Source organism: Phytophthora ramorum (assembly GCF_020800215.1).
Source record: "Phytophthora ramorum isolate Pr-102 chromosome Unknown Phyram_PR-102_s0005, whole genome shotgun sequence".
Lineage (NCBI taxonomy): Eukaryota > Oomycota > Peronosporomycetes > Peronosporales > Peronosporaceae > Phytophthora > Phytophthora ramorum.
Genome location: NW_027150651.1, coordinates 672,675 through 698,700, shown reverse-complemented (window position 1 = coordinate 698,700; position 26,026 = coordinate 672,675). Strand labels below are relative to the sequence as shown.

The 26,026-nt window shown below is 54.3% G+C and overlaps 13 protein-coding genes across 13 annotated transcripts; 7 read left to right on the top strand and 6 right to left on the bottom strand.

Annotated features, from left to right (window-relative positions):
- Positions 1-37: 37 nt before the first annotated feature.
- KRP23_5904 (uncharacterized protein) lies at positions 38-421 on the bottom strand (the record flags this gene model as incomplete). The annotated part of the gene is made up of 1 exon (XM_067891027.1): positions 38-421. The coding sequence occupies one exon, from the start codon at positions 419-421 to the stop codon at positions 38-40; it is 384 nt and encodes a 127-aa protein (XP_067745423.1).
- Positions 422-726: 305 nt separating this feature from the next.
- On the bottom strand, positions 727-2,345 carry KRP23_5903 (uncharacterized protein; the record flags this gene model as incomplete). The annotated part of the gene is made up of 3 exons (XM_067891026.1): positions 727-1,170; positions 1,235-1,573; positions 1,647-2,345. 3 exons carry the CDS (start codon positions 2,343-2,345, stop codon positions 727-729), a joined length of 1,482 nt encoding a protein of 493 aa, XP_067745422.1.
- Positions 2,346-3,358: 1,013 nt separating this feature from the next.
- Positions 3,359-4,881, top strand: KRP23_5902 (Glucokinase; the record flags this gene model as incomplete). The annotated part of the gene is made up of 9 exons (XM_067891025.1): positions 3,359-3,538; positions 3,607-3,756; positions 3,819-3,909; positions 3,983-4,068; positions 4,141-4,249; positions 4,327-4,433; positions 4,500-4,556; positions 4,622-4,723; positions 4,795-4,881. 9 exons carry the CDS (start codon positions 3,359-3,361, stop codon positions 4,879-4,881), a joined length of 969 nt encoding a protein of 322 aa, XP_067745421.1.
- Positions 4,882-5,104: 223 nt separating this feature from the next.
- On the bottom strand, positions 5,105-7,070 carry KRP23_5901 (RNA polymerase II-associated factor 1-like protein; the record flags this gene model as incomplete). Its single annotated transcript, XM_067891024.1, has 7 exons — positions 5,105-5,452; positions 5,523-5,618; positions 5,705-5,773; positions 5,846-6,001; positions 6,079-6,461; positions 6,531-6,640; positions 6,715-7,070. The coding sequence occupies 7 exons, from the start codon at positions 7,068-7,070 to the stop codon at positions 5,105-5,107; spliced, it is 1,518 nt and encodes a 505-aa protein (XP_067745420.1).
- Positions 7,071-7,212: 142 nt separating this feature from the next.
- KRP23_5900 (Ankyrin repeat domain-containing protein 54) lies at positions 7,213-8,433 on the top strand (the record flags this gene model as incomplete). Its single annotated transcript, XM_067891023.1, has 2 exons — positions 7,213-7,876; positions 7,958-8,433. 2 exons carry the CDS (start codon positions 7,213-7,215, stop codon positions 8,431-8,433), a joined length of 1,140 nt encoding a protein of 379 aa, XP_067745419.1.
- Positions 8,434-8,445: 12 nt separating this feature from the next.
- KRP23_5899 (E3 ubiquitin-protein ligase SMURF1) lies at positions 8,446-11,284 on the bottom strand (the record flags this gene model as incomplete). Its single annotated transcript, XM_067891021.1, has 11 exons — positions 8,446-8,484; positions 8,559-8,613; positions 8,679-8,785; positions 8,845-9,447; positions 9,518-9,780; positions 9,834-9,930; positions 9,996-10,286; positions 10,357-10,589; positions 10,660-10,745; positions 10,821-11,010; positions 11,077-11,284. 11 exons carry the CDS (start codon positions 11,282-11,284, stop codon positions 8,446-8,448), a joined length of 2,172 nt encoding a protein of 723 aa, XP_067745418.1.
- Positions 11,285-11,928: 644 nt separating this feature from the next.
- KRP23_5898 (uncharacterized protein) lies at positions 11,929-13,167 on the bottom strand (the record flags this gene model as incomplete). The annotated part of the gene is made up of 1 exon (XM_067891020.1): positions 11,929-13,167. The coding sequence occupies one exon, from the start codon at positions 13,165-13,167 to the stop codon at positions 11,929-11,931; it is 1,239 nt and encodes a 412-aa protein (XP_067745417.1).
- A 360-nt stretch (positions 13,168-13,527) lies between these two features.
- On the bottom strand, positions 13,528-16,971 carry KRP23_5897 (AP-4 complex subunit epsilon; the record flags this gene model as incomplete). The annotated part of the gene is made up of 3 exons (XM_067891019.1): positions 13,528-13,688; positions 13,761-14,018; positions 14,100-16,971. The coding sequence occupies 3 exons, from the start codon at positions 16,969-16,971 to the stop codon at positions 13,528-13,530; spliced, it is 3,291 nt and encodes a 1,096-aa protein (XP_067745416.1).
- A 250-nt stretch (positions 16,972-17,221) lies between these two features.
- Positions 17,222-18,659, top strand: KRP23_5896 (WD repeat-containing protein 82-A; the record flags this gene model as incomplete). Its single annotated transcript, XM_067891018.1, has 6 exons — positions 17,222-17,290; positions 17,369-17,484; positions 17,568-17,671; positions 17,747-17,813; positions 17,891-17,990; positions 18,060-18,659. 6 exons carry the CDS (start codon positions 17,222-17,224, stop codon positions 18,657-18,659), a joined length of 1,056 nt encoding a protein of 351 aa, XP_067745415.1.
- Positions 18,660-19,382: 723 nt separating this feature from the next.
- On the top strand, positions 19,383-20,864 carry KRP23_5895 (Endo-beta-1,6-galactanase; the record flags this gene model as incomplete). Its single annotated transcript, XM_067891017.1, has 1 exon — positions 19,383-20,864. One exon carries the CDS (start codon positions 19,383-19,385, stop codon positions 20,862-20,864), a length of 1,482 nt encoding a protein of 493 aa, XP_067745414.1.
- Positions 20,865-21,354: 490 nt separating this feature from the next.
- Positions 21,355-22,842, top strand: KRP23_5894 (Endo-beta-1,6-galactanase; the record flags this gene model as incomplete). Its single annotated transcript, XM_067891016.1, has 1 exon — positions 21,355-22,842. The coding sequence occupies one exon, from the start codon at positions 21,355-21,357 to the stop codon at positions 22,840-22,842; it is 1,488 nt and encodes a 495-aa protein (XP_067745413.1).
- Positions 22,843-23,189: 347 nt separating this feature from the next.
- On the top strand, positions 23,190-24,353 carry KRP23_5893 (uncharacterized protein; the record flags this gene model as incomplete). The annotated part of the gene is made up of 1 exon (XM_067891015.1): positions 23,190-24,353. One exon carries the CDS (start codon positions 23,190-23,192, stop codon positions 24,351-24,353), a length of 1,164 nt encoding a protein of 387 aa, XP_067745412.1.
- A 495-nt stretch (positions 24,354-24,848) lies between these two features.
- On the top strand, positions 24,849-26,021 carry KRP23_5892 (Ceramide synthase 1 LOH3; the record flags this gene model as incomplete). Its single annotated transcript, XM_067891014.1, has 3 exons — positions 24,849-25,206; positions 25,298-25,374; positions 25,446-26,021. 3 exons carry the CDS (start codon positions 24,849-24,851, stop codon positions 26,019-26,021), a joined length of 1,011 nt encoding a protein of 336 aa, XP_067745411.1.
- Positions 26,022-26,026: the final 5 nt, after the last annotated feature.

Sequence of the window (26,026 nt, the reverse complement as noted above, 5' to 3'; positions counted from 1 at the left end):
ATCTCAAGTGACTTTTTCGCCAAATACATAATTTATTTCAAATATTGCGGAGCTGACTCGCAACTTGCTGGGAAGCGGTAGCTTGCACAAATACTTGCTCGGACTCCCAGCTTAAAGGCGGTGCTGACGGTTGGTACTCATGAGCGAGAGGAATGGGATCAATCGTCGGCAGCGGGTCGTAGTTTGTGACCCCCAGCAACGGCTCTTCCATGTCGCTCTCCATCATCGTAGCGCTCGGAACGCGCGCCATCTGATGGTGCCGCTGCTTCCGGAGGCAGCAACGGCGGTACAGGAAGCAGAAGAGGTAGGAGCTGCACAAGAAGACGGCCACGAAGCACACGAGCATAGCATCCGCCCACTGCATCCGCTGGAGCCGGGCGCTCTGCTGCAGCGAGGAAGGCGCGTCCGTGTCGATCCACATCTTGAAGCACGAATTGGCAATTGAGTTTTCTCGCACAAATTTTGGGTGGGACCAAAACTTGGCAAAACTCAAGTCGCCGCGGACAAGTACCATAAGTCATATTCGAGCTGCAACGTACCTTGGCATCCAAATGATCAATGGTTACGAGTGCTTGGGTGGTGCAAATGTGACGGGTTGCGGCACGATGGACCCTCTAATGCGCCTTACATATTACGGATCGTGATGCAATTGACCAATGCACGATAAACATGTGCAAATTCACTTCATTAAAGCGCACAGCAGACAGAATTACATCCATGGTCTTGTCACTTAGCCACTGGGCTGCCCACCACCTGGTCCATGAGTGAATTCTCGATAAGCTCCTGGCTGGCCGTGATGCTGTTGGCAGCAGCGCCCATCATGAACTTGGTCATGGCTCCCATGACGGGGGAGTCTTTTTCTGGTTGCTCTTGTCCGTGCTCGAGCGACACCAACGAGCACATCTGAAGTAGACACCGCGGGCCGACGGACTGAGAAGGAGGCACTGATGAACGCTTGGCGACAGCATAGCATTGGTGGCGGTGTGTCAGCCCTGCGAAAGGTTCGTCCACCACTTCCAGAGGAGTTTTGATCGAGATAAACACCACCACAACACGGTCCTCCTCCACGTAGCGGCGAAGAACTTGCTTGACACGGAACATAGCGTGCGTCGAGCCAACGTACATCTCCTTCGCGAAGTTCTCGACGATTGTATCAGATTCGTCCATGACCTACAGTGCACATACAAGTTCCAGGTAAGCAACGAAACTGATGCTGCTAGCAGCGACACTGTACCTTTGCAGTCTTCTCGTACACCTTGCCTCTGTGTTTGTCAGCGCCCTTGAAGTGGTCCCATACCGCCTTTGCAGTGGTGTCCATATCAAAAGGAAGCACTTTGTTGGAGAAAACGTCCAAATAAATGCCATCGTCTCCATCACGCATTTGGGTGTCTTTATATGTGACCTCCATCGAGTTCAAGCCATTTGTGCAGAATACAGCATCCATCTCGCGGTATGCACCCTCCAAAATCACAAGCATATCTTCAAAGTCGCCAAGATCCGACTGGTAGTTCACCATACGACCTACCGCGAAATCGGTCGTGTCCGGCGACACAGTGCGAGAACACTCCATAAGCTGCACAATCAGCACGACTTGACGTAAGAATCCAAAACAACTACCAAATACAAACAATAGCAGCCGCCATTACCTGATTCTTTGCTCGCTTGAGTAGCAGCATCTGCATGCTCTTGGCAGCTTTGAGTTGGCTCTCCAGCACGAGTTTCAGCCTCGCATTCTCGATCTCTGCTTTCTCCCTGCGCTTGCGTTGCTGTTGTGCCACAGGCTTCCACACCGATTGTTCTGCAACGGACGAGGGCACCAGGGCGCCATCATGGCCCGCACTTGCATCTTCGTGCCCATCCTGCTTGATCAGCTTCACGGACGTTCTGTGCTGCTGCAGAGTGTCCAACTCGGCCTCCAATTGGGCCACTTTCTCCTTCAAATACGCCACCTCAATGCGGCGTTCGTTCCTGGCCCGATTCGAGTCGCCAGTCACCCAACTCTTGCGCAGCAGCTTCTTGGCCGTCGATCGCCTCGGCGCTCGCGTGCGCTTGGGCTTCTCGCGCTCGATACGACGTGGCGACCCGTCCTCGTCAGTCGTTGTGTGGTGGTTCTCGCTGTTCGACGCCGGTGACGACATTGCGTTGGGGTTCTGAGGCGACGAAGCAACCGACGAGGGCGAACCCGTGGAGCTCGGGAAGCCCAACGCCCACTCCATCTCCTGCTTGTTCAGCACCTCTAGGGGTTGGATGGGAATGGGCGCGTCGCCGTTGCCGTCCGCGAACTCGTCCACGAAGGACAGTGCAGCTTCGAAGGCCGCCATCTCGTCGTCCGCCAGGAACGCCATGGCATGTGCTTCTTTGTCGACGCTGTTCAATACTGAAACATGAATTGATTGCTGAATTCCGCTGGTGCAGGTTTTCGGTCAATGGCAGGCTGTCAATGATCTGGATATCTACCAATGAGTGCATTGTTGGACCTAATTGTTGAAAAAGCAACATATCCGCACTGAACCAGGACGCGGCATGGATCGGAGAATCTGGTTTGAAAGTGGACGTGAAGGAAAAGTATTAGTACGCGCGTAGGAAGCCTACCGTCCAGACGGTTGAAAGCCGCAGGTCGTCGTGGGTTTGGCCGCCGCAGTGCTGCACAAACTGCTGACACAAGCACGCACTAGCAGAAAGCTGCATGCTGCAGCATGCTGTATTGGTTGCACTGCATAATGATGCGACGAGCTCTCCGCGCAGCATTCTGCTACGCACTGCACTGCGTAGGCTGCAATACTATACGCAATATTCAATTGATTGTGTGCTGATAGTATAATGGGAACGCCTGAGGTTGGAGGATCTGAGGGCTGTGAGGGTGGGCTGGCGTCGTCCACTCCGAAGGACAAGTTAGGCAAGCCGGTGGGTATAATGAAGATATGTATTAAAATATTAAGAAGGCTGTACAGGTCACAGTGTGCAATGACGCCGACGCCGCTGTCTTGGCGGAGTAGCCATCACGTGACTACCTAGACCAATTGAAAAAGCAAGCGCTGGATATGGTTCGGGTATCATTGGCGCCGTCGCCGTCTGCCAGTCAGCGCTAGACAAGTGGAGATGGAGACATGAGCGTGGAAATGATAGATGAGTCTTTGGTTGATACATGAGTTTGTGGTTGTCGAGCAGAGTGGAAATGTACATGTCTTTCAAACTCGTTGACAACGGGAGACCGTTGCACTTGCGGTGGGCTTGGCCAATCAGGGTCCGGCCATGTGGTTTTGCCAAGCAAGCAAGTTCAGAGGCGCCTCATAATTCAAGCGGCGGTACGTCGAGCGAGTGCGTCGAGTGTTTCCAGACCATAGCAGCATCGGACCCAATGACGGCAGCTGTCATGTTCGCGGGCGTGGACATCGGGGGAACGGGCGTGAAGGTGGGCGTCGTCACGTCCGAGGGCTGTGTAGTGGCGCGCGAGCAGAAGAAGTACCACCCGGAGAAGCACGAGCCGCAGGACGTCGTGGATCTTGCCGTCTCCGTGCTGCATCAAGTGCTCAAGACGGTGCGTGCGTCGAAGTTGATGGTAATTAGAGTGAGGTGTCTCACCAGTCGTCTACCTCATGCTGGCAGACGCGATTGGGATTGGGGGACCTGGAGGCGGTGGGCGTCGGCTGCCCCGGCGTCCTGGAAGCTGGGGGCGTCATCCACGCAGCTGCCAACTTCCCGTTCTGGTTGGATGTGCCGCTCCAGCAATTGTTCACCGACACCCTTGGCAGACCGGTTAGTGGGGGGTGTTTGGGTCTGTGGCTTGAGGAATGTTATGGTGCTGACCGAAAGTGTAGGTTACTGTGTGCAACGACGCGGATGCTGCCATTTTGGCGGAGCAGTGGGTCGGCACAGCCAAGGGTGGCATCAAGGATTTTATCATGCTCAGTGCGTGAATGTCGTGTGGCTTTCTTGGAGAAGGTTACGATAGGCCTGTATTGACCGGCTGATTTGGGTGTAGCACTTGGTACGGGTGTAGGATTCGGTGTCGTTGCGAATGGCCAGCTTGTGCGCGGTGGAAGCAATGCCATTGAAGGGGGTCACATGGTGCGAAGCTTGCTAGTATACGGGTTAAATTGACCGCTTGTCGTAGCTGAACGTGTGCGCTTGTCCTTGTAGATTGTGGAGCGCAATGGACGACCGTGTGGTTGCTCTCAAAGAGGTTGTCTTGAAGCTTACAGCTCGGCGGGCGCATTGATGTCGCAGGCTCAAGAGCACTTGCGCGCTGGTATGATGCTGGAGCTGTGTGTTGATTATAGGAAGTGAATACCTAACGATTCTGTCCACTGTGTTTGAATTATGTAGGAAGGGATTCGAGTCTCGCCAAATATTCGGAGGAAGATATTAACGTTGAATTCGTCTTCAAGCATGCCGCCGAAGGCGACGAGCTCTGCAAGCATCTGATTGAAGAAGTAAAGTATGGCTGTGGCACCGCCTTATGGTTTGACTTACTAAGTGATGCGAAACTAATTGTACAGGCTGCCGACTACTTGGGTTTTGCCTGCGTGACCTTCTGCCGAATGTTAGACCCGGAGGTAAGGATGTTCAGGGCCATGGAGACAGTACTGCAGAGATAACCCTGTTTCCTTGATTGTGGCAGATTATTGTTCTGTCAGGAGGAATTGCCGAGGCTGGAGAGACCTATGTTGAGCAAATTCGTCGTGCCTACGCGAAGCACACGTGGACTAAATTCCCCAACCCGGTACGCTTGGGCTTCTCGTTCCAATATCTGTTTCGATGATGTCTAACTCGTGTTTTATGTTATGTGTATAGGTTCGTATTGAAAAAGCGAGCGCGGGGTATGATTCGGGCATCATTGGTGCCGTTGCGGTATGCAAAAATCAACGCAAATGGCAGTGAAGCTTCGTACGGTGTCGTATGCAGGCAGATGAGTAAGAAGTCCCAGAAGATTCCAGCTTCAGATATCGATGATAGTTGAATGAAGTCTCTGTTTGATGTAATGCTGGGTTTATTTGATGATCGCGGAGCGGCAAGAAACAAATCACTTTCAGGTAGTGTGTATCGAAGGAGATGCCGCATTTCCTATCTGTCCTGAAGGAGCAGCTAACAATTGCCAATCAAGCTAGTCACTGTCGCTGTCGCTGATGACGGGGCTGGCATTACCGTCGTTGTGTAGAACGGGGCTATCACTGCCATCGTTTTTGCCGCCAGCGGGGCTGTTCGAGATCTCCGGTGAGCTTTCAGGGGGAGGTGTGTTTGCCTTGTTTTCCTCGTCAACAGAAACAGGCGATGATCGCTTCTCTCCTGCCCGTCGGCGCTTGAACTCGCGCACACTCTCATCGTCATCAAGCTGGTCGTCATAGACTCCTCCGCACTCGAATAGGTCCTGGGTACGACGGTCTGTTTCGACTTCTGAGTAATCCCGACGGTAGACAACAGCTCCGTGGCGACGTTTTTCCTCTCCAGTCATCTGCATACAGGAAAGCAGGTAATCGTCAGAACAGCAGCGACGCGAGCCCCAAGAGCATGAACGCACATACCTTCGTCTTCCTCAGCTGAATGCGGTTCAGAACGTCACTGTATGTGAAATGGTCGGACTCCGGGTCTAGCATGAACATAACATGTTGTGACTCCCTCTGAGGCAGCGAACACCAATAAACAGAAATAAATCAAAGTGAGCACAACAATTTCAGCTGAAACAGAATCAAAATCGCCAACGTACGCTATCAAGCGACTCCACCGCCATAAGATACTCGCGGAGGTACGAGAATTTCTCGCGATCGCTACTGTCCTGTGGTAGAAGAAACAATTCACCCATTAGCTTGTGCCGCGGTGCTTTAGTGCATACATAACAGGGGTGTACCTCTTCTTCTGCCGATCCGTTGGGCAGCAGGATAGAGCCCTGAATAAGCTCCTTGCCAGCTTGGGTCTTCTTGTTTACGCCGCACAGCAGTGCACGATCCTCGCGGCTTGTGATTCCCTTGCTCTTGACATCTTCGGAAGGAAGAATATCGTACGACTGCAAGTCCACAGAAATTAGTATCCTGTCAGCTTGTGTCATAACGCATACCGAAATTCCGCTGCGAGCAGACGTACCAGAATTGCATACTTGTTGGCAGACAAGAGCTGATCGGGGAAGACATCCCACACCTTGGCGATTTTTTTCCTTTTGCTGTGCGGGTGCACCAACAACTTTGGATCGTTAATGTCGCGGAAGGACGCTTCGGCACGGTCCTCTAACGTCACGGACACAACCTCGGCCAGCGCATTCTCCGTGCCCTCACGCAGTGCACTCTGAATTTCTGCCTCGCTCTTGAACTTGTGCACGGAATCGTACAGATCGTTGCCCATGTACTCCGTGCGTCGCAGCCAGGAGACTGTGGGGCGCACCTTAGATCGGCCCTTGGTGCCCATATGGTCCTCCTTCATCATCAGCGCCTGCTCATCGCCAACCTCCAGCGGCTCGGGGTCCGTCGGGGCTGCAAAAATCCATCCGCGACATTTTAGCACAAAATTCTACATCCTAATCCCCCAGATAAGAGTTCTACCTTCATATTTGGCCGGATCGATGAGGTCGATGGTCAGTCCGAGGTTCGGCTCCTCGTGGATCTCGTACGTGTAGTCCATCTCGAGTGTGTTGGGCTTGTACTTGATGAGTCTGTGCACATAAACCACCACCACATCATCAGCTTCTCCACCTTTCTCCCATTCTGCAGCTCGCCACTGTCGCACCGTTCCGGCTCGTGCGGGTATTTGACAAACTTGGTGTCGAACGGGATGTCCGGCAGCGAGTTGCGGAACTCGAGGCTGGCCAAGAACTCCGACTGCTTGCCCAGCAACGCGCGTCGCTTGGCTTGCGCGTGGCTCTCCAGGATCATGCGTGTGTGGTCGCGCCGCGCTTTGAGTTTGTCCTCCTTGTACTTGGCCACCTTCTTGCGCTCCAGCTCATAACGCGCACGTTCCTCGGGTGTGGCATTGGCACCGGGGGGCGCCCGCCTTTTCCGCGCCTCGTCCTCCTCGCGACTGCGGCCGTTGCTTTTGCTAGCCGCCGCGCCGTTGGCCTCCGTCGCTGTCTTCACCTCCGCCATCGCTCGAAGCTCTTTTTGCTCACTCCCCCTAAACCGAGAAATGTGGTGGAGTCTAATTTACGTGGTGCACATCATCATATTTTTGTCACTTCAAACGGCGTTTCGCGCAACAAATGGGCTGTAGCCGACTCGCCTATTAGCCATGAAGCAGCTGCTGATCCTGGTGGCGCAGCACCCGCTCAAGGTCGGGTCCGTGGTGCTGCTGCTCAGCGCCTTCTACAGCTTCGCGCGCGTCCTGGTACTACAGTACGTTGTGGGCTCCGTCCAGGACGCCATCGTGCGCTACCCGAAGAACTTCCCGCACGCGTTCTTCCTCCCGCTTTTCCACGTGTCGCTGGCGGTGGCTGCTGCTGCTGCATTGTATCAGGACTATTGCTACAATCGCTTCTGGAGCTCCTCCACACCCACGCAGCTCTGGAAGCACGTGCTGCCCCTGCCGCTCACACTGCACCCCGGCAAGTGGAGTCGGTTGGTTGGCATCCCTTTGTACGCGTTCGGCATTGCAGTTTTGGAGGCTGTGCTTGTGTTCAGGGACCCTACCATAGAGAGTGTGGCCAAAATGGTCACTAGAGTTTTGTTGCAGCCGCCTCGAGAGGAGGGGCAGGTACTCATGCCAAAACACGTTGCAGGCGTGCTTTTTCAGGATCAAGCGGAGGTGGCCTGGAAAATACTTACAGGAGGTGCAGCAGCTCAGAAGTCATCGACGCGTACGTTTTCGTACGTACGACTGCTCGTTGAGATCTTGTTGGCTGCGGCAGTTTGTGTAAGCTTCGCTCTTGCGCGGTTCTTTCGAGAGCCTCAACACGGTACGTTGCCGCTGCTATTGCTGGGTTAGTTTCTGTATAACTTACGCCTTGCGTAAATACTTGTTGCATTGGAGTGATTAGATGGGGATGAACTGCGCGAAGCTGCGAGAAACAATGACATTCTAGGAGTGAAGCTACTTCTTGCTCGGGGGATGGACCCGGATGCTTGCTCTGGTGATGGCACGACGGCATTGCACGTCTGTGGGCAGCAAGCAATTGACAGGGCCGCGCAGATTCTTCTTGAGCACGGGGCAGACGCGAACGTAGCTGATCGACTTGGATTTACGCCACTACATTGGGCTGTACAAATGCGACGAGAAGAAGTGTCGACTTCAAGCCGTTTGGCGACGATTCGAATACTGCTGCACCATTGCGCTGACCCACGCAAACCCGACTCAAACGGCACAACGCCGTTAGTAATTGCATCACGAAAGGAGAACGAAGCATCGTTGGGAGTGCTAAAGGAGTTCTTGCCTGAAGGTGAAACTGGTGGAGAGGTAGAAACCACCGAAACGATAGACAACGCCAGCGTGGACTTGGCAATTCCGAATAATTAGCAAAATTACCACTCATCGACTACTAAATCCCGTGACGTCCATCTCTATTACCTACCGTTGACACCACAATCATAAGGTCTGCGTTAGTTCAATGTAACCCAAACGCACGATGCCAAAGCACGTACCATTGACAAAATCCTCTCTAGCTCTGCCTTAGAAGGATAGAGTGGTAGATCCAGCCTGAACCAGCAAGGCAGTGGTCAACAAAGCGGCTTGCAGAAACACGGTTCAAAATATGCACTCACCTGTTCAAGCACGTACTTGCATGCGGTAGTACGGTGTACACGGTTGAAATATCCTTCCCAAGCTGGATTGTGAAAAGTTGGATCTCGCCATCCATACCAGTCAGACCCTGTATATTGAAGGTCAGAACCAAATTCACTTAACGCGTAGTGAAGCCGAAAAATATACCTTAAAGCCTTCGACAGGAACGCCGCTGGAACCAGTGACGTACTGCAGCAATCTTCCGCGTTGATCTTGCGTGAACGACTCTAGAATTTCCCAAAACCAGGCAACCAATTCAAACTCGTGACTACTTTGTTCGTAGAATCGAATATCTGTGTGCTGTCTCCAGTCATTGACATCGATTTGAGGTAATCCAGAGAAGAGTATGTCAAGTTCCTTGAAATCAAATACGTGAAGAACTGAATCGCTGATGACACTGCGCAGACCCTCCATGATGCTCGAAATTTCCGCTCGAACACTGTCAAACAGATAGTACTGTGCCACTTTTGCAACGTAAAGCTGTTTGTTTCCATCGTGAAGAATGACATCGGCGCCATTTGGAATAAGTTCTGCGCCATCCACCGTGAAGTTCAAGCCGAGAGCATTTGTGTTATCGTTTTCGAGGATCCACATCATACTGGAATGCACCGTTTCATCGAGCAGATATAGGTCTGAGAGCTTGAGTGGCACGCCGAGAATGTGCTTCAGCAAAGGGACGGAAAGCCGCACGTTTAGAAGTAGGCCTTCAAGCAAAGCCTTCCCCAATAGCTTTCCGAAGAAGACGTACATCTGTTATTATGAGCATCAACCACAGTTAAAACAATTTGTGATGAGCAAAGAGGCAATGCTTTGGACATACCTGCAGCTGCTTCGTGCATTTCCCCGTCGCAGTTCGATTAATCCAGTATCCCTGGTGCGCTGCTGAGCTGGTTAGTGTGAACAGCCCCAGAGATTCCGCAAAAAGCTGGCTGCAAACAAGATGCAGCCACTCCCGCAAAATGCCACCACCATCGACGCCAACCTCATCCATAAAATCGACGCGTAGTCGGCGATGTAGAGTTGCATCCGGTGCAGACATAAAGAGAGTCATTGACTGCTTCAACACCCTGTCACGATGAATGCCTGCAGCTTTCGTCAGTTGAGCAACCTGAAAATCACAGCCACAGCTAACGTACGTATAGTATGGTAGCCATCGACAATGGACGAGCAGAGCTTGAGCGAATACTGGTAGAACCACTGTGCTTTCTCGGAAAATGGCAAGGTCGATACTCGCTAAGAGAACCGCGCACAAAAACATTAGACAAGAGTGATAAGGCTTACCCGACCGACTGGCTTACCATGATCGTTTTGGAGTATGGTCGTGATGAAGTTGAAAATTCCTCGGCTAAGCGCCAGCGCACAGTTCGGCTTCCCGAGTGTGAGTCATCTCGCACGAATGCAGTTCCTGGGGTGAGCCAAGAAAGTTGTTTCCCACTGCTGTCCGAAAAGATGACAGAGGAAACAGACATCCTCGAGGACCCAGGCACCTGTGGAGGGTGTTGTATTTCCCATTCCTGAAAGTCACGCTCTCTAATAATGACGCTGCATAAAGCCTTACTCACTTGGAGAGCTTCAAAAGGAACGTTTACCTGTAAGACCCAGAGTGCATAACATTAGCTATACAGATCATTATCGGATCCGAAACTTTTCACCCCTTACCCAGCGCACATGTTGCCCTCCAATACAGCGCTTCCACTGATGCCGTTCGCGTGCAATTAACTGACGGTCCGTCAAATCTTCACTAGGAAGAGCGTTCAGACCTCGAATCCAGGCAGCACGAGGAGAGGACATGAGGAGATAGTTCGAGGCCGAACGCTGGCTGATTTCACCTTGGGGAGCGCTCAGTATGGAAGCACTCGCATCTTCCTGTCGACTTCTGATCATCTTTAGCTCTGCAATCCACGAATCCAGCACATCAGATCACAGGTAAACCATGAAAAACAAATTTCAGCTTTTTCAAACCTTCAGCCGTAGTACCGCACAACACACAGTCGGTCTGCGAAAACTCGTTTGTGTGGTAGCAGATCTCGCATCTCCATCCAGCATTTCTACAAAAATGCCACGACACCGGAAAGATATAAATCCCCGATCTCACTTGATCCCCAACGTTCAAAAAGACTCACGATCGTTCGATGAAGGCGCGGTGGCGCGACCGCCGGCTCGAGCTCGTGCAGCACTCCTTACAGGCTTTCCACGTCAAGCATAGTGTGACAAGCACGAGGCCCACGCCAATGCTGACGCCGATGATCACCGTCTTCGAGCCGCTGCTTCCGTCGGAGCTGCCCTCATCATCGTTGTAGCCGTAGCTCCCGTCTGTCCAACATGAGTCCATGCCATCAGCACCAATCTCACCTCACTAGCTCTCACATTGCACCGTACAGTGGTAGTCGTAGTCACCGGTCGTGTTCGAGTAGGTGCCGTCCAGAATGGGCATCAAGCCGCGCAAATCCACGCTCTCCTCATGTTGCGTGGCTCTCCTCAGTTGGGGCTCGGCGCCTGCGTCCATTGCAGCTGCTGCACCATTCAGTAAACCCAGCCAGGTGGCGACAATGACGAGCGACGCCAAGGTCCACAGTCGCCTCGCCATCGCTGCGACCGCAGCAACGTCTGTTGCTCCTCTTCGGCGACTCGTTCCGGCCGCTCTCCGACCGCGTGTCAAGCTTCCTGCGGCGTCCTCTGCTGGTGCATCGACGACCTGCTTGCGCATGTACAGTCGACTTGCTGATTGCAGAAATGGAGTGACGAGCTTTCGGCCAATCGCGTTTCATACAAAAATCAAGTGATAACGATTCGGATTTTCACGGAACTGTAAGTCCGCCGCTCACACGTTGGACTCAGACAAATCCCGGCGGCAACCGTATCGACACCAAGCATCTCTACACAACACCAAAATAATATTTACAGCTTTTTATTCCTCTTTGTGACCTCGCAATGGGCCTCGCCTCCTCCTTCAGAGTCGCCGCCGTGCTGGTCGAACTGCGTTTATAATTTGAACAGACGAACGCCGTCGGCCGTCGGGATGTTGCTGCCTCCGCTGCGGCGGCCCGGCAACGGCCCACAGCGTCCGTCTCATTCACTCACTCTCACATACATGGAAGCTCCATCTCCTCTTCTCCCTTGGTAGCCACTGGCTCGACGAATTCATTCTTCACACGAGCGCGGCAGCATCCGACCTTCTCTCCCGTGTTGCAGTCTCTCCTTCGGTCGGAGAGTGCATTGGGGCTGGGCAGCCTAGTAGGCCTGGCAGAACTTGCGCAAGCACCCCATCGTGGAAAGCACTGGGTCCGAGCGCACGATGTCGATGAACGTCTGCAGGCGGGCGCGGCGGGCGTTGAGCACATGGTCCGTGAGCTCAGGCTGCACGAAAAGCACAGCGCCGCTCGACACGTGCGGCACTTTCACTCCGCGCGACGCCTTTTTCGCCTTGACCTCCTTCTTCAGCTCGCGCTCGAGTTGCTTGAACTCGTCAAAGGTTGCAGTCACGTCCCACATGACCACGGGGTTCATGTGCTTCTCCTGGCCGGCCGACTGGGCACCGCAGTCCACGCGCATGACGTAGACGTCGCGGGGTTTGCGCTTGCCGGGGACCGCCTGCACGAACGCCTTGCCCACACGAATGTTCGCTTCGCCTAGGTTCATGTCGACGCGGCGGCGCATGTCACCGGGCACCACATTGACCAGGAGGCGATTCTTGTTCAGGTGCGCCAGCACACGACGTCGGGCAGCCGGGGCCTGCCGCTCCTTTCTCTTGGAAGCGGCCGCATCGTCTGTCTTGTCGACATGGGTGGACTTGGACGCAATAAACCCGCCGTCAACGCGGAGCAATGGGAGCGTGGAGGCTGTAGCAGTCACCGGCTTGGCGATGTAGTAGTTTTGAACGGAGGCCGCGTTGCGTGAGGCATTCATGGACAGCATGGCGCAGCCCATGAAGGTGTAAAAGCTGATGAGCCCGAACGCCGCCCCCTGCACCAGGAGCGTGAGCACGAACGCGAGGACGTTCCAGGCCAGTACGCAGGCGACATAGGTGGCGAGCAAGAGCGACGCGGCCGAGCTGAGGGTGACGTCGAGGTGCACGAGCGAGTCGTAGGCGCTCGTGAGCACGGCGAGGCGGACGCCCGGCAGGTTGAGCACGATCGTGGGCTTGGCATTGTCGGAGCTCACGGCGCGGGCGCGGGTCTTCATGCTGTCTGTTGGTGGCATGGTGGCCTCGAGGGTCTTCGCAATGGCGCGAAGGAGTCGTACGTTCAGCGCTCGCAACTGAGCCCGAACGTTGGCGCTGGCAGGCAAATGTGGGTCACAGCAGGAGGCTCGGAACGCTGCTGTGGCGTGGGATTCTTCTGCGTCTGGAACTGCGCGAACTGGCTGCGTCTCCTTCCGCCCTGTTGATGGCTCTCCTGGGCGCTGGCCTGTTTTTTTCGGAGTGAGCGCGGGGAAAGACGGCGGCTCTGCCCTGCAATGTGCACAAGCCATGTTGATGAGCTTGTCGATGAGGAGCGGGTTGCGAGTCACTCTGAAACTGGCTTCAAGTTCAACCGCTCCGCTTCGCTTTTGATGTGAGACCTTGGTAGCGAGAGGAAGAGTGAGGGCTTCACGGAGCTTTATGTTGGTGCTGCCAGCAGTACACATGGGCTGCGCGCTGATTAGGCCACTGCTGTGAACCTCGCACGCAACAGCATAATGCCCGACCACCACATGGATTCTCCATCCCTCCACATGGCGTCTGCAAACCTGGCATTGCTGTTGCTCTGCTACGTTGTCAGATAGTCCACACCTGCAAACCCAACACTCGAGTACATTCACATGAAACATTTCCATTTCCCCTTGACCTTCCTACTTGAGCCGCTGCGCCGTGGCGGCCAGGAGCTGGCTGGTGAACTCCATGTCGGCAGTGCGGACCGTCAGGTCCACGAAGCCGCCGCTGCGGATCTTCACGTGGAGCAATCCTACGTGCTCCGAGTTCACGAGACGGCAGGCAGCAATCGCTTCGTTGGCTGGAGAGTAAGCAAAGTGACAATGTTAGAGCTCGGCCACACAACGCAGAATAAAAGAGTTATGCGACGTACTGGTTGGGATGGCTTCGACGGTGTGCACGTTGAACTGGTGCATGCGGCCCATGAAATCTTCGAGCGTGCGGATGCCGCTCGGGTTCACCTTGGTCTTCTGCTCGCACGGGCACGCGCCCCAACGGCCGCCGAAGTCCTGCGTGGTGATCTGCCACGGCTCCAGCTGCCGTCCATTGTACTGGAAAACGCCGGTGCTGCTGCTACTGCCACCCAGAATATCCAAACCATTGGCAGGGCTCTTGCCAAGCTCAACGGCAGCTTCACATACAAACAAAAGCAAACCAAGCCATTTAGCAACCATCCACCATCCTGATGCATCAGAAACCTTTCCTAACTTACCATTCATGCTTGAGCCGAGTCCAGACATGTCGAACGGATCCAAAGAAGCAGAGGGGGCCGGCGAGCTCGCCTCGCGGGCCGGTGCTGGCGCTAGTGGCGAACCCATGCCAAACGGGTCTGCGTTCATAATCGGCTGCTGTGGGGGCGGTTGCTGGAACATGCCTATGTTTTGCGGGGCTGCGGGTGCGTCAAACGAAATGTCGAGCAGGTCCATTTCGACCTTCGGCTGCTGCGGAGGAGGCGCTTGCTCCACCGGTGCTTGAGGTTGAGGCGGCAGCTGCTGCTCGTTGCGGTTCGATGAGCGCTTCGACGACGAGCGGACCGGGCGGCGACTGGAGTTGAGGGTTGAACGCGTACTTGATCCCACGCGACGAGCGCCAGGCATCGGTGCCGGGGCACCAGGAATGCCACCAAAGATCGCGGAAGCCAGGATCTGTCGCTCGTCAACGTTGCCATTAGATTCGTCCTCACTCGTAGGCTCACCGTTATCGTAGCTGTTCGGGGCACCGTACTCCTGCTGCGGTGGCTGCTGAGGAGGCTGAGCACCGTAGGCGGGCTGACCACCGTATCCACCCTGGCCGCCATACGCATGTTGGCCGCCGTATGCAGCCTGACCGGGCGCGGCTCCCTGATTATACGGGTCGGAAGGATAACCTCCAGGAGCGCCGGCACCCGGAGCTCCGGGAGCTCCGGGTGCAGCATTATCGGGCGTATTGAGACCAGTAGGACCCCACACGTTCTTGACCACGCCGCGCTTTCCAGCGCCAAACCCTCCAGTAGGATCAGGGCCGCCAGAACTACCCAAGCCAGGCATACCACCCTGTCCACCATTACCACCCCACTTGTTGACACCAAAGGCGCCTTGCTGGTCCGCAGGAGGGAGCTTCGTCGGGTACGGGATCTCGGGCTTCTTGTAGGCCTCAAAATTCAAGCGGTTCGAGTCACCGCCATTGCGACGGTGGCCGTAACCTTCATCCTCGTCGTCCGAGTCCTCGGGAGGGTCGTAGAGCGGTGCTCCTTGAGCCGCTGCCTTTTCGACAAAACTGGTAAGGAAAGAAAGGTTGGGATCAACATCAATGTCCTCGCAGCTTGCATCTTCCGGGAAGACCTCATTCATAAGGGAGAAGTTCTTGGTAAGAGCAAGGTACTCAAAGCAGCGCTGTTGCAGGTCCGTGCTACGACTGGTCTTGTACTTATCCATCATGGCGTCGGCCATATCGATAGTGTGCCCCATCTGCGCCGTGATCTTGGTCACGGCTGAAAGCACGTAGCCACGAGTAGTGTCTTCCTGGTCGAATGGACGGTCAACAAGCTCCACAAGCCGCTCGCAGATCTCTTCCAGCTCCATAGCGTCCGACAGGTAGCCGTACTCACCAAGGACCCAGGCCATCGTGCACACCAGAATGTCCGGCAGCACAGGGCGCTCCAACAGCTCCAGGTAAGTGTCGACAGCATCACGACGAAGCTCCATGTCCTGGTCTTCATCTTCTCCACTTCCCTCGGCAATCAGACGCAGCAAGTTGTGCGCCACCTCGGGACGAACAAGGTCACCGCCCAGTTCGAACACATTTGTCATGGTCTGAATGTACCATGCGTTGCTGGGCGCATAACGCTCGGCGCACTGCGTAATACGGGACACAAGTTCCGTACGCAGGAAGACGTCCGAAGCTTCGCGAAGGAACTGCGTGAGCTTGTCCGAAATGAACTCAACATTCACGGGGTTCGTCATGCGGTACAGCAGATCCAGCGTCTTGCGCTTTAGCGTCTCATCCGGGTCCTCTAAACAGTCAATGACAGCCATTTGGTGTGCTGCAGCGTATCGAGGGTGGTCCTTAACGATGGCAGCAAGTCCTGTGACACCCAAGTACTTCAGGTTGTGGTTATCGCTCGAGATGAAGCGCGAAATGCTAGCAGCCGCGGCATCCAGCAGTGTGCTGTTCGGGTAGATGGTAGTCACCGTCTGCACGCACTCGTAGATGATAGCGTAGCCCACATTGATCCCAGTGTCAGCACGACGCATGACATCGTGCAGCACCTCGTACATTCCTTCACTGGTCTGCTGGTCAGCCTGGCCCAACAGCGCCAGGATCTTCAGCAAACGAATCTGGATCCAGGGGGCCGGGATGCGATGGTAGTCGAACTCACGAGGCAGACGGTGCTCCGTGATCTGCTTGAGAATACTCACAAAGCTGGGCACGAGGTCCTTGTAGTCCGTGGGGATGGCCTCCGCCAGGTCGTGCAAGATGCAGAGCGTAGTTCCCATGACACTAGGGTCGCGGTCACACAATGTGCGACGCAGCGCGTCTCCAACGTCGCTGACCGAGTCCGGGTTGAGCTGGTGGAAGCGATGGATGGCCATGACGGCCTTCTTGCGCACGAGCTCGGCGTCGTGGCGCAGCAGGTCGAGGATCATGGGTTGCACGGCCGGCACCATCTCCACCGTCACGAGCTTGCAAACGGCCATGAGCGCCGCGCAGACCTCAAGGTGGTTGGAGCTCTGCAGGTCTCTCTGCAGCTGGTTGATGATCATGAAGCGGAACTCGTGCGTGGGCGACAGACACAGGCTGCACGTAAGGTAGCCCACGCGCTTCTGCATGAGGTTGGTGCTGGCAGTCATCTCCACCGCCTTGATGTAGCCGAAGGACGCGTCGTGGCCCAGCATCTCCACGTACATGAGGCGAATGAGGAACTCGCGCTTGCGCTTGTTCACAAGGCTGCTGGACGTGCTGGACGACGCCGTCACCTCGTTCAGCTTGCGCTTGAGCTGCGCCACCTCATGGATGATGATGCGGTCCTCCTCTTGCTTCGACTTGCTCTCGCCGATCGACTTGACCAGCTCGAAGAACTCCTTGGATAGGTGCCCGCCCGACATGGCGCGAAGCTGACGTGGACAGCGGCGAGATCGCGGATTGAGGGGGTGTCGGCACCGCGCCACGTAGTGTGGTTGTGTTGGCTATCCGACCAATACGATTTATTTATATACGGGTTTTTAAATAAAATACAATAAATATTGGCTTTGCAAAAGTAAATCTTTGTAATGGTCGGATAGATGCGTAGTTTACGATCGCCCTATGGTGTGGCATATTCCGTCGAGTGGCATATTGTGAGCTCATAAAGTGACGATGGACGGCGTGGAGCTCTCGGACGGAGTGCTGCGCTCCTACAGCGTCGCACGAAACTTCGTTCCGCAGGTAGGACGTCGGTCTGCCAATAGCTGCTACTATTTGCTGGTGCGTACCGTTATACTGAGAGTGTTGTCAACTGCGCAGGAGGACGAAGATACGAATGGGCAGATCACGTCCCTAGATTTCCATCGCAGTGGCGAGCGGTGCGTTACGAGTCGCAGCGACGGCGTCCTGTCCATGATCAACTGCTTGAGTGGAACGTGAGTTGCATTACGCGGTGCTCTCGTATTGCTGTCGACTAGACCAGGTGAGCGTAGCTGACACCTTGCTATGCTCTCCACAGAGTCGCCAAAACGATTTTGACCAAGCGATACGGCGTCGGCATCGTGCGGTTCACCCACCACCCGGACTGCGTGATCTTCTCTTCGGCTAACAATGCCAACGATCGTACGCTGCTGCGGTAGTGGCTAACTGGAAGGTGTGTGTGTATCCTTGACAGCGTTGATGTTTGTGTTTGAGCAGACCGCATTCGGTACCACTCGTTCTTCGACAATAAGTTCCTCCGCTATTACACTGGTCATACCGACAGGTAGCTTGAACCTCTTAAGCGCCAAGCTGCTTATTTAGTTGGGAGTTAATGCTCATTCGGTCGTTGCATGCTCCCAGAGTCACATCGCTGATGATGCACCCCACCGCAGACCAGTTCATTTCCGCTGGAATGGATGGCACGATTCGACTGTGGGATATCCGTAACTCAGACACCTCGGTGCGTCGCAGTCCGTGAGTGCCCTTATTTGCGGCATTTATCTAACCGATATTGTTTTGCTGTGTAAAGGCTATCATTCGAACCGATCACTTGCCAGTCTCGCATATCTGCGCTGCGTATGACCAGGAGGGTGTGGTGTTTGGTGTATACACGGACGATCACTTGATCCGCATGTACGATGCGAGGAATTACCAGGAAGGACCCTTCGCCAAGTTCTCGCTCTATGACGCGTCGGTCATGGCAGCCGTGGAGCCGTTCCTCGCGCAGATGCAGGCGCCGAGCTTGAATGTCAAGAAGCTGCACGCACTCGACATGAAATTCAGTCCCGATGGTAACCAGTTGCTCGTTACAACCAACCGCGGAGTGTTCATCCACCTCGATGCGTTTGAGGGCAAACTGCTGCATCTCTTCAAGGAGCATGGCTTGACTCAGAGTCAGCGCAGCGAACCCCAGCTCGGTTGTTGCTACTCGGCCGATGGCGCGTATGTGGCCACGGGAGCGGAAGACGGCAGGGTGTTCTTCTACAAGAGTTCTACCGGTCAATTCATGCACACACTCCCGCAGGGCCACAATGGGCCCGTGGTCGATTTGCAGTGGAACCCAAAGCGCCACCTTCTAGCAAGTGGTGGAGGCAACTCGACAGTGTTGTGGTCGGCGGCTGGGGTATGAGGACTACCGTGCCGCAACAATAAACTTGCAAGTTTTTAAATTTTGCTACAATTCATGTCCTTGCCAACACTCTGCCGCTACTGCTGAGAACTTAAGTTCTTCCCAGCCGTTGCATCACTTCGGTTGCTGGCGCGCGACCTTCCGGTTTAGTGAAGTTCAGTCACGTGTTTAGTCACGTTGCTGGTTAAGAGTCGCACCAGAATTGTTACCGAATAGTGGTCTCACCAAACAATTCGTCCGGGTTAAACTTTTAATGCGCGACCATTGGGAGGGGTTTTGGAAGGCACCATTGGGTCTTTCCGAAGTCGAATTTCATGCAAGAAAGTGCCAAAGCAACCACAAGTAGGGTTGTTGGAATGCTTCCAGTCGCCCAGGCACGCAATGGGCGAGTATGAAGTATGCACGATTTACAGCAATTCGTACTCGAGTACGATTTATAGTTATCTCGTGCAAGACAAGTCGTACGAATTAGAGGCGAGAGAGCCAAAAAAAAAAAAAACTGCAAAGCACAATTCCGGTACATGTATTATTATTAATACAACACAAATTGGTTTTTAGGGCCTAATCTCAAATCGTCATCTTCAATCTCATCTGTTCGCACCGAACTCTTGCAATTTTGTGTGCCTGGCTCATCGACTCTACGTATGCACGAGTGCGCTCTTGCATTTCTATCCACTTTGCTTTCGTTTCGCGAGCTGACAGTCGTCAGACATCCATACGACTATGCTGTACACTCGCCTATTAGCAGCGTCGGCTCTGGCGAACGCTCTCCTGTTTCCGCAAGTCAACTCGGAGGACTACACGGTCAAGGCCGATCCCGCTACGACACTTATCAGTACCTGGGAAGGATGGGGCACATCGCTCTGCTGGTGGGCCAACGCCTTCGGAGACCGTGAAGACATCGCTGACCTACTCTTCACCATGAAGGATACCGTGACGCTCGACGGTGCGTCATCTGGTCTCCCAGCGCTAGGCTTCAACATCGCGCGCTACAATATCGGTGGGTCTGGCAAAAACGTCATCGACGACAGCGGCACCGAGATCGCGATGAAGGAGTCCAAGAACATGCCAGCCTTCAAGTTCATCGAATCGTTTTGGCTCGATTGGTTGAGCAATGACACAGCCAGCAAAAGCTGGAATTGGGAAGCTGACGCTAAGCAGCGCAAAATGCTCGACTTGGCGACTCAGCGTGACGTTGACATCACGGAGGCGTTCTCAAACTCGCCACCATGGTGGATGAACAGCAACCACGCGACTGCGGGCGGGGACAGCGGAACAAAAGATAACTTGCAATCCTGGAATCATGGACAATTCGCGCTGTACCTGGCTACCGTAGTGAAACAGGCCAAGGAAAGCTGGGGAATCAACTTCACGTACGTTGTGCCGTTCAACGAGCCTATGAGTACGTGGTGGCAGTATCCAGGTGGCCAGGAAGGCTGCCATTTTGAGGTGGACACCCAGAAGAATGTCGTATTGAAACTGCGCTCTAAGCTGGACTACTTTGGACTGCAGGACGTAGCCATTTCCTCATCCGATGAAAACTCGGACACGCAGGCACTATCGACGCTCACTTCCATGTCGACGGACGCAGATGTGATGACTGCCATCGGAAAAATTAACACACACGGCTATGGTAACCGCGAGTCGGATCGGGCACCACTGAAGAAACTCGTGGAGCAGGTAAAGAAGAAGTTTTGGGACTCCGAGTACGGCGAGAAGGACGCGACGGGACTCAGCTTGGCTGAGGCTGTTGCGATTAACATCAACCAAATGGGCGTGTCGGCGTTCGTCTACTGGCAGCCGTTTGACGGCGGGGGCTGGGGCCTCATCAATTCTGCTCCGGGTAATTTGACGATCGACACGCCCAACCCCAAGTACTATGCGTTTGCTCAGTACTCGCGCCACATTCGACCCGGCATGGCGATCCTTTCTTCGGATGACACGAACACCGTCATGGCCTACGATACCGCGTCCAAACTCCTTGTACTTGCAACAGTGAACTCAGGCGACACGGTTTCGAAGGTCACTTTTGACTTGGCGAGCTTTTCGAAAGTGACAGGGCCGATTAGTGCGTGGACGACGGAAACGAGCGGCACGGGTGCGCTTTACAAGTCCTCGAAGGTCGAGCTATCTGGCACGTCTTTCAGTGTGTCGATCCCGTCTGCGTCGGTGATGACTTTCGAGATCGAGGGAGTTACTGTTTAGACTTCGTGTTGAAATCGGTGATTTTGAACACCTTGGAAGAGTCTAACAAATAATGAAACGGATCAATTACATTAAGCTTTTTGTAATCATCTGATCTAATCGAGGTTGCGTGGTTGAGCTTTCGACACCAAGCAATGCGTGATCTTTCACCGTGCCACAATCAACGCTTCAATCATGATGATCACTGCCCTGTTCTCAGGTTTTTACACATCTGAATGTTGATCAGCCGGCTTTCGAACCACTACAGAACAGATCGGAGAAAGCCCACGAAGTACGGGTACGGCACCTGGGGTACCTCGCTTGAGAGTCTCAAATCGCGTCTTTCACCTCTTCATCTGTTCGCACCGAACTACCGCACGATGCCTGGCTCACGGCCCGCAAGTTATCTTTCAGGCTCCTGCATCACTCTGACAATAGCTCGTAGCACTCCTTTTCGGTTCCCACTTTCGCTTTTGCTCTCCGCACTTAGAAGACGTCCCAGTATTTCGCCATGATGCTCGCAGCTTCAGTGTTGTCCTGTGTGCTGCTCGCTGTTCAGTCTACGTGGGTGAATGCGGACTACACGGTCAAGGTTGATGCTGCCACGACGCTTACAAGCTCGTGGGATGGATGGGGAACGTCGCTCTGTTGGTGGGCCAACGTCTTCGGCGATCGCGACGACATTGCTGACCTACTTTTCACTTTAAAGGAGACGGTGACGTTGAACGGCTCGACTACCGGCCTTCCGGCTTTGGGACTCACCATCGCGCGCTACAACATCGGAGGATCTGCCAGTAACGTCATTGACGACAGTGGCACGGAGGTCTCCATGCAGACTTCGGACCAAATGCCGGCATTCAAGTTCATGGATACCTTTTGGCTGGATTGGATGAGCGATGACCCAACAAGCACGAGCTGGAGCTGGGACGCAGATGTGAAGCAGCGTACAATGGTTGGCCTGGCCACTCAACGTGATGTCGACATTGTCGAAGCCTTCTCGAATTCGCCGCCGTGGTGGATGACGAACAACCATGCTACTGCAGGTGGAGACGATGGCGATAAGGACAACTTGTCCGATTGGAATCACGATCAGTTCGCACTGTACTTGGCCACTGTCGTTAGTCATGCCAAGACTAGCTGGGGCATTAACATTACCTATGTCGAGCCCTTCAATGAGCCCATGAGTACGTGGTGGGAATACCCAGGTGGTCAAGAAGGGTGTCACTTCGAAGTGGACACACAAAAGGACGTCTTGGTTAGACTGCGAGCTCAGTTGGACACCCTTGGCCTGCAGGACGTAGCGATTTCCTCATCCGATGAAAATTCGCCGACGCAGACACTGTCCACACTCACCTCCATGTCGACGGACACAGATGTAATGGCTACCATAAAAAAAATTAACACTCATGGTTACGACGGCCAGAGCCCGTACCGAGGAGGGGACCGCGGCTCCTTGAAAACGCTGGTGACCCAGTCGAATAAAAAGTTTTGGGACTCGGAATACGGCGAGGACGACGCGACCGGGCTAAGTCTGGCTGAGTCGATCGCACTCGACATCAATGAGATGGGTGTGTCGGCTTTTGTGTATTGGCAGGCACTGGACAGTGGAGCTTGGGGTCTTGTTCAATCCAACCCGGGCGATAGCTGGATTGGCACGCCCAATCCAAAGTACTACGTGTTGACCCAGTACTCGCGACACATTCGACCCGGTATGGCTATCCTATCAACAGATGACACGAATACCGTCGTGGCTTTTGACGCCGCGTCGAAGCTTCTTGTGGTCGTGACGGTGAACTCGGGCGACTCGGCATCTGCGGTCACTTTCGACTTGTCCAGCTTCACAACTGTGGGAGGTCCGATCACTGCCTGGACGACGGAGACGAGCGGCACGGGCGCGCTGCACGAGTCTTCGAAGGTGGTTTTGTCAGGCACGTCATTCAGTGCGTCGATCCCTGCTGCGTCGGTCATGACGTTCGAGGTACAGGGCGTCGCAGCGTAGTTTCCCTTTTCAAGCCACCGCAAATAAACATCATTTTCGACTGCCCACGATTTGCCCAGGAAAAATAGGCATGAACCATGCAGCCAGGGTCTGGCGACCGCCAATACAAGTTGAAGTTGCTCTATCTTCATGTGGACTTGCAGCGCCTTGGTCTTCGTGCTTCATATAAGGTTCGGCGTGAGTTCTCATGTAGGCAGCTTGCAAGTTGTTGTTCTCATTGTGTAGGCTTGCAGGTTGAAGGCCCCCGCACATAGGGCGTGTTCAGCCAATCAGATCTTCCCTTGAAACCAACGAAGCCAACACAAAGTCACTTCCCAAGTGACTGGGGAACCCGAGGAGCTACGAAAATGGTGGACACGTCGGAGGTCCCGGCGCGTCCGGGTCAGATAACGACCGATTTCCTGCAGCAGATTCTGCGGCCTTCGTATCCTTCGCAGCGCGTGGTCGACTTCCAGTGGACCCCCATGAACATTGGCGTGATCGCGGAGGTGGCGATCATCACAGTGGAGTTTGAGCGCGACGACGGCAGTGGCGAGGCCAAGAGAACGCAGCACAAGTTCGTGGGCAAGTTTCTGCGCCCGGAATTCCCGTTCGAGTCGATGTTCGCGGTGGAGTCCAAGTTCTACAACGAGTTCACGACGAAGGCAGGCGACACAGCCATGAGGAACTCGGCGGCAACTGTGGGGTTTCCGTTCGCTATCCCGACTGTAGTCTTCACATCCAACGTGCTGATCGTTCTGGAGTTTATCGATTCGACGAAGACCTTCACTTGCGTGGACGGAAGTCCACCCCAGCACATTCCGAAGCTGGTGACCAAACTCGCGCAGATGCACGCGCGCTTCTGGAACCACGACTGCGATGGTCTCGCCGTTCCAGCGGGAATTGGCAGTCAGCTTACTGGTGAAGAGAAGCGCCTGCAATTCCCTGGCTGCTGGGCTGGTTACTTGGACGACGTGCCACTGGAAGCCAGTGACAAGGCGCAATTGACAGCGTTATGCCAGCAACTGAGCGAGAAGCCTGATAAGCTTAAAGTGGTGCACGACAAGGTGGACGATGGCCCGTCTTCGTTGATCCACGGTGACTTTCACATCGCAAACATGCTGCTATCGACGGATCCTGCAGATGAAGTAACATGGCTCCTGGATTGGGCAACCTGTGGTAAGGGCAATCCACTGCGAGATCTTGCCTTTTTCTTTATCGTCAGTGTCCAAGCAGCGCACCGCCGAGAACAAGAGGAACAGTGCTTGGAGATGTACCGCAATACATTAACAACAGAGCTGGAAGCTGCACAACTGCCGCTGGATGAACTGCATCGGCAGTATAAGATGTGCGTGTTGAACCAGTTCGTGATCCTGGTCGTGTACGACAGCCTCAGCAAAAGTCTCGCGGCGAACGCCAAGACCGAAAAGATGCGTGTGGAGCTGGATGCACATTTTCGAGAGGTGAATCGCCGCGCGTGCTTGAGCGTCCTGGACAACGTCGTCGAGAAGGACCTCCAGCTTCTGCAATGAAGGCCTTGCCTGAAAAATCAGCTGCTGTACGTGTAACTTCGATGGGTTTATACAATCGGAATCGGCGACTTGCTTGCTCCCAGTCAATTAAGGGCGTGTCTTCTGGATCGGCTCGTTGCACAGCTGTTGTCGATACAGATTACGAGGCCGCTCGCATACGAAAGTAGTGTCGGTCGGCTACCGACTCGGCAGGCATGGGCGGAGTCAAAGGGATCAGTTGTATTTTTACTCACAGCTATTGATACCGACCGGAACGGCATAGTCATCTCTCATGAAACCCTATCATTTCATATCTATTTCTTATTAATTGGGTGATATATACCTGTAATAATGAATATACCCTCATGTATAAGTTTATTTATTTGGATGATAAAACGAAGCGCTTACAGTACTCATTGTGCAGCCTGCTGTGCCCGCCCGTCTCGTCCTGTGTGGCATAAAACGAAGAACCGAGAGGGGAGCAGGTGCACATCTCGGGCGCGAAGAAGAGCGGACATGGCGCGCTCGATCCCCAAGCCCAACCCGATCCTGGACACCCTGCTGGTGAGTCTGCTCGTGTGCGAGCTGGGCGTCATCGTGCACACACTGTGGGATGACAAGCAGATGCTCTACATCCTCGTGGCCATGGTCTTCGTGGTGGCGCTGGCCGTCAAGGCCACAAAAACCTCGTTCGCCATCGGGGGCGGATGGTTTTCGCGCACGTTCTTGCAGCACCTCGGGGACCCGCTCAAGAAGGCAGTGACTATGAAAAAGTGGTGCGACCAGTCGTGGCAGCTCGCCATCCACGTGTCCATGACGATCTTCGAGCTTTATGTGCTGCGCGATGAAACCTGGTGGCAAGACACGACGACTTGTAAGGAATGGGCAACCTGAAAACTGTGTGGTGGGAGGACAAGATATCTTACTGTGTCTATTATGTTTTCGTGTGGTGAATGACACTACAGTGTGGAACCAGGGAACGGACACGGGCGTGTTCCCGACGCAGAAGTTTAGCACCAAGCTGCTTTACATCACGCAACTGGTGAGGGAGTGGCGTGCTTGTGTTACTGCGGACTTATTGGAAGCTGGTTAACGTTGTTTTGTACTTCGTAGGCGATCTGGATTTTCACTGCGTTCTCGTGCAAGTTCCTAGAGGAGATCCGCAAGGACTACTTAGTGATGATGACTCACCATGTCGTCACAATTGCGCTGGTCACGTGGTCGTACGCTGTTGGCTTTTTGCCTGTGGGTGTAGTCGTACTCCTTCTGCATGACATGACTGACATCCCTCTCGACATGCTCAAAATGGCCAACTACCTCAAGATGGAAGGCGTCCCGGGTCTGTTCACGAGCGAAATCCTGTTCGTCATCACGATCGTGCTCTGGTTCTACTACCGCATCTACCAGTACCCGGTCAAGCTGCTCTACACGACGATTGTGGAGAACCGCGAGGCCAGCATGACAATGGCCAACGCACATGACTTCACGCAACTGTTCCCGTACCCAGGCCCTCCGTCGTGGCTGCTCTTCAACGTGCTGCTCACGACGCTGTACTGCCTACACATTTGGTGGGGCCTGCTGCTTGTGCGGGTGCTCGTTGGCGTGGTAACCAAGGGTACCCACGACACGGCCAAGGAGGAGTACGAAGGCACATCTTCCGACTCGGACAACGAGAACAAAGACGACTAGAAAGC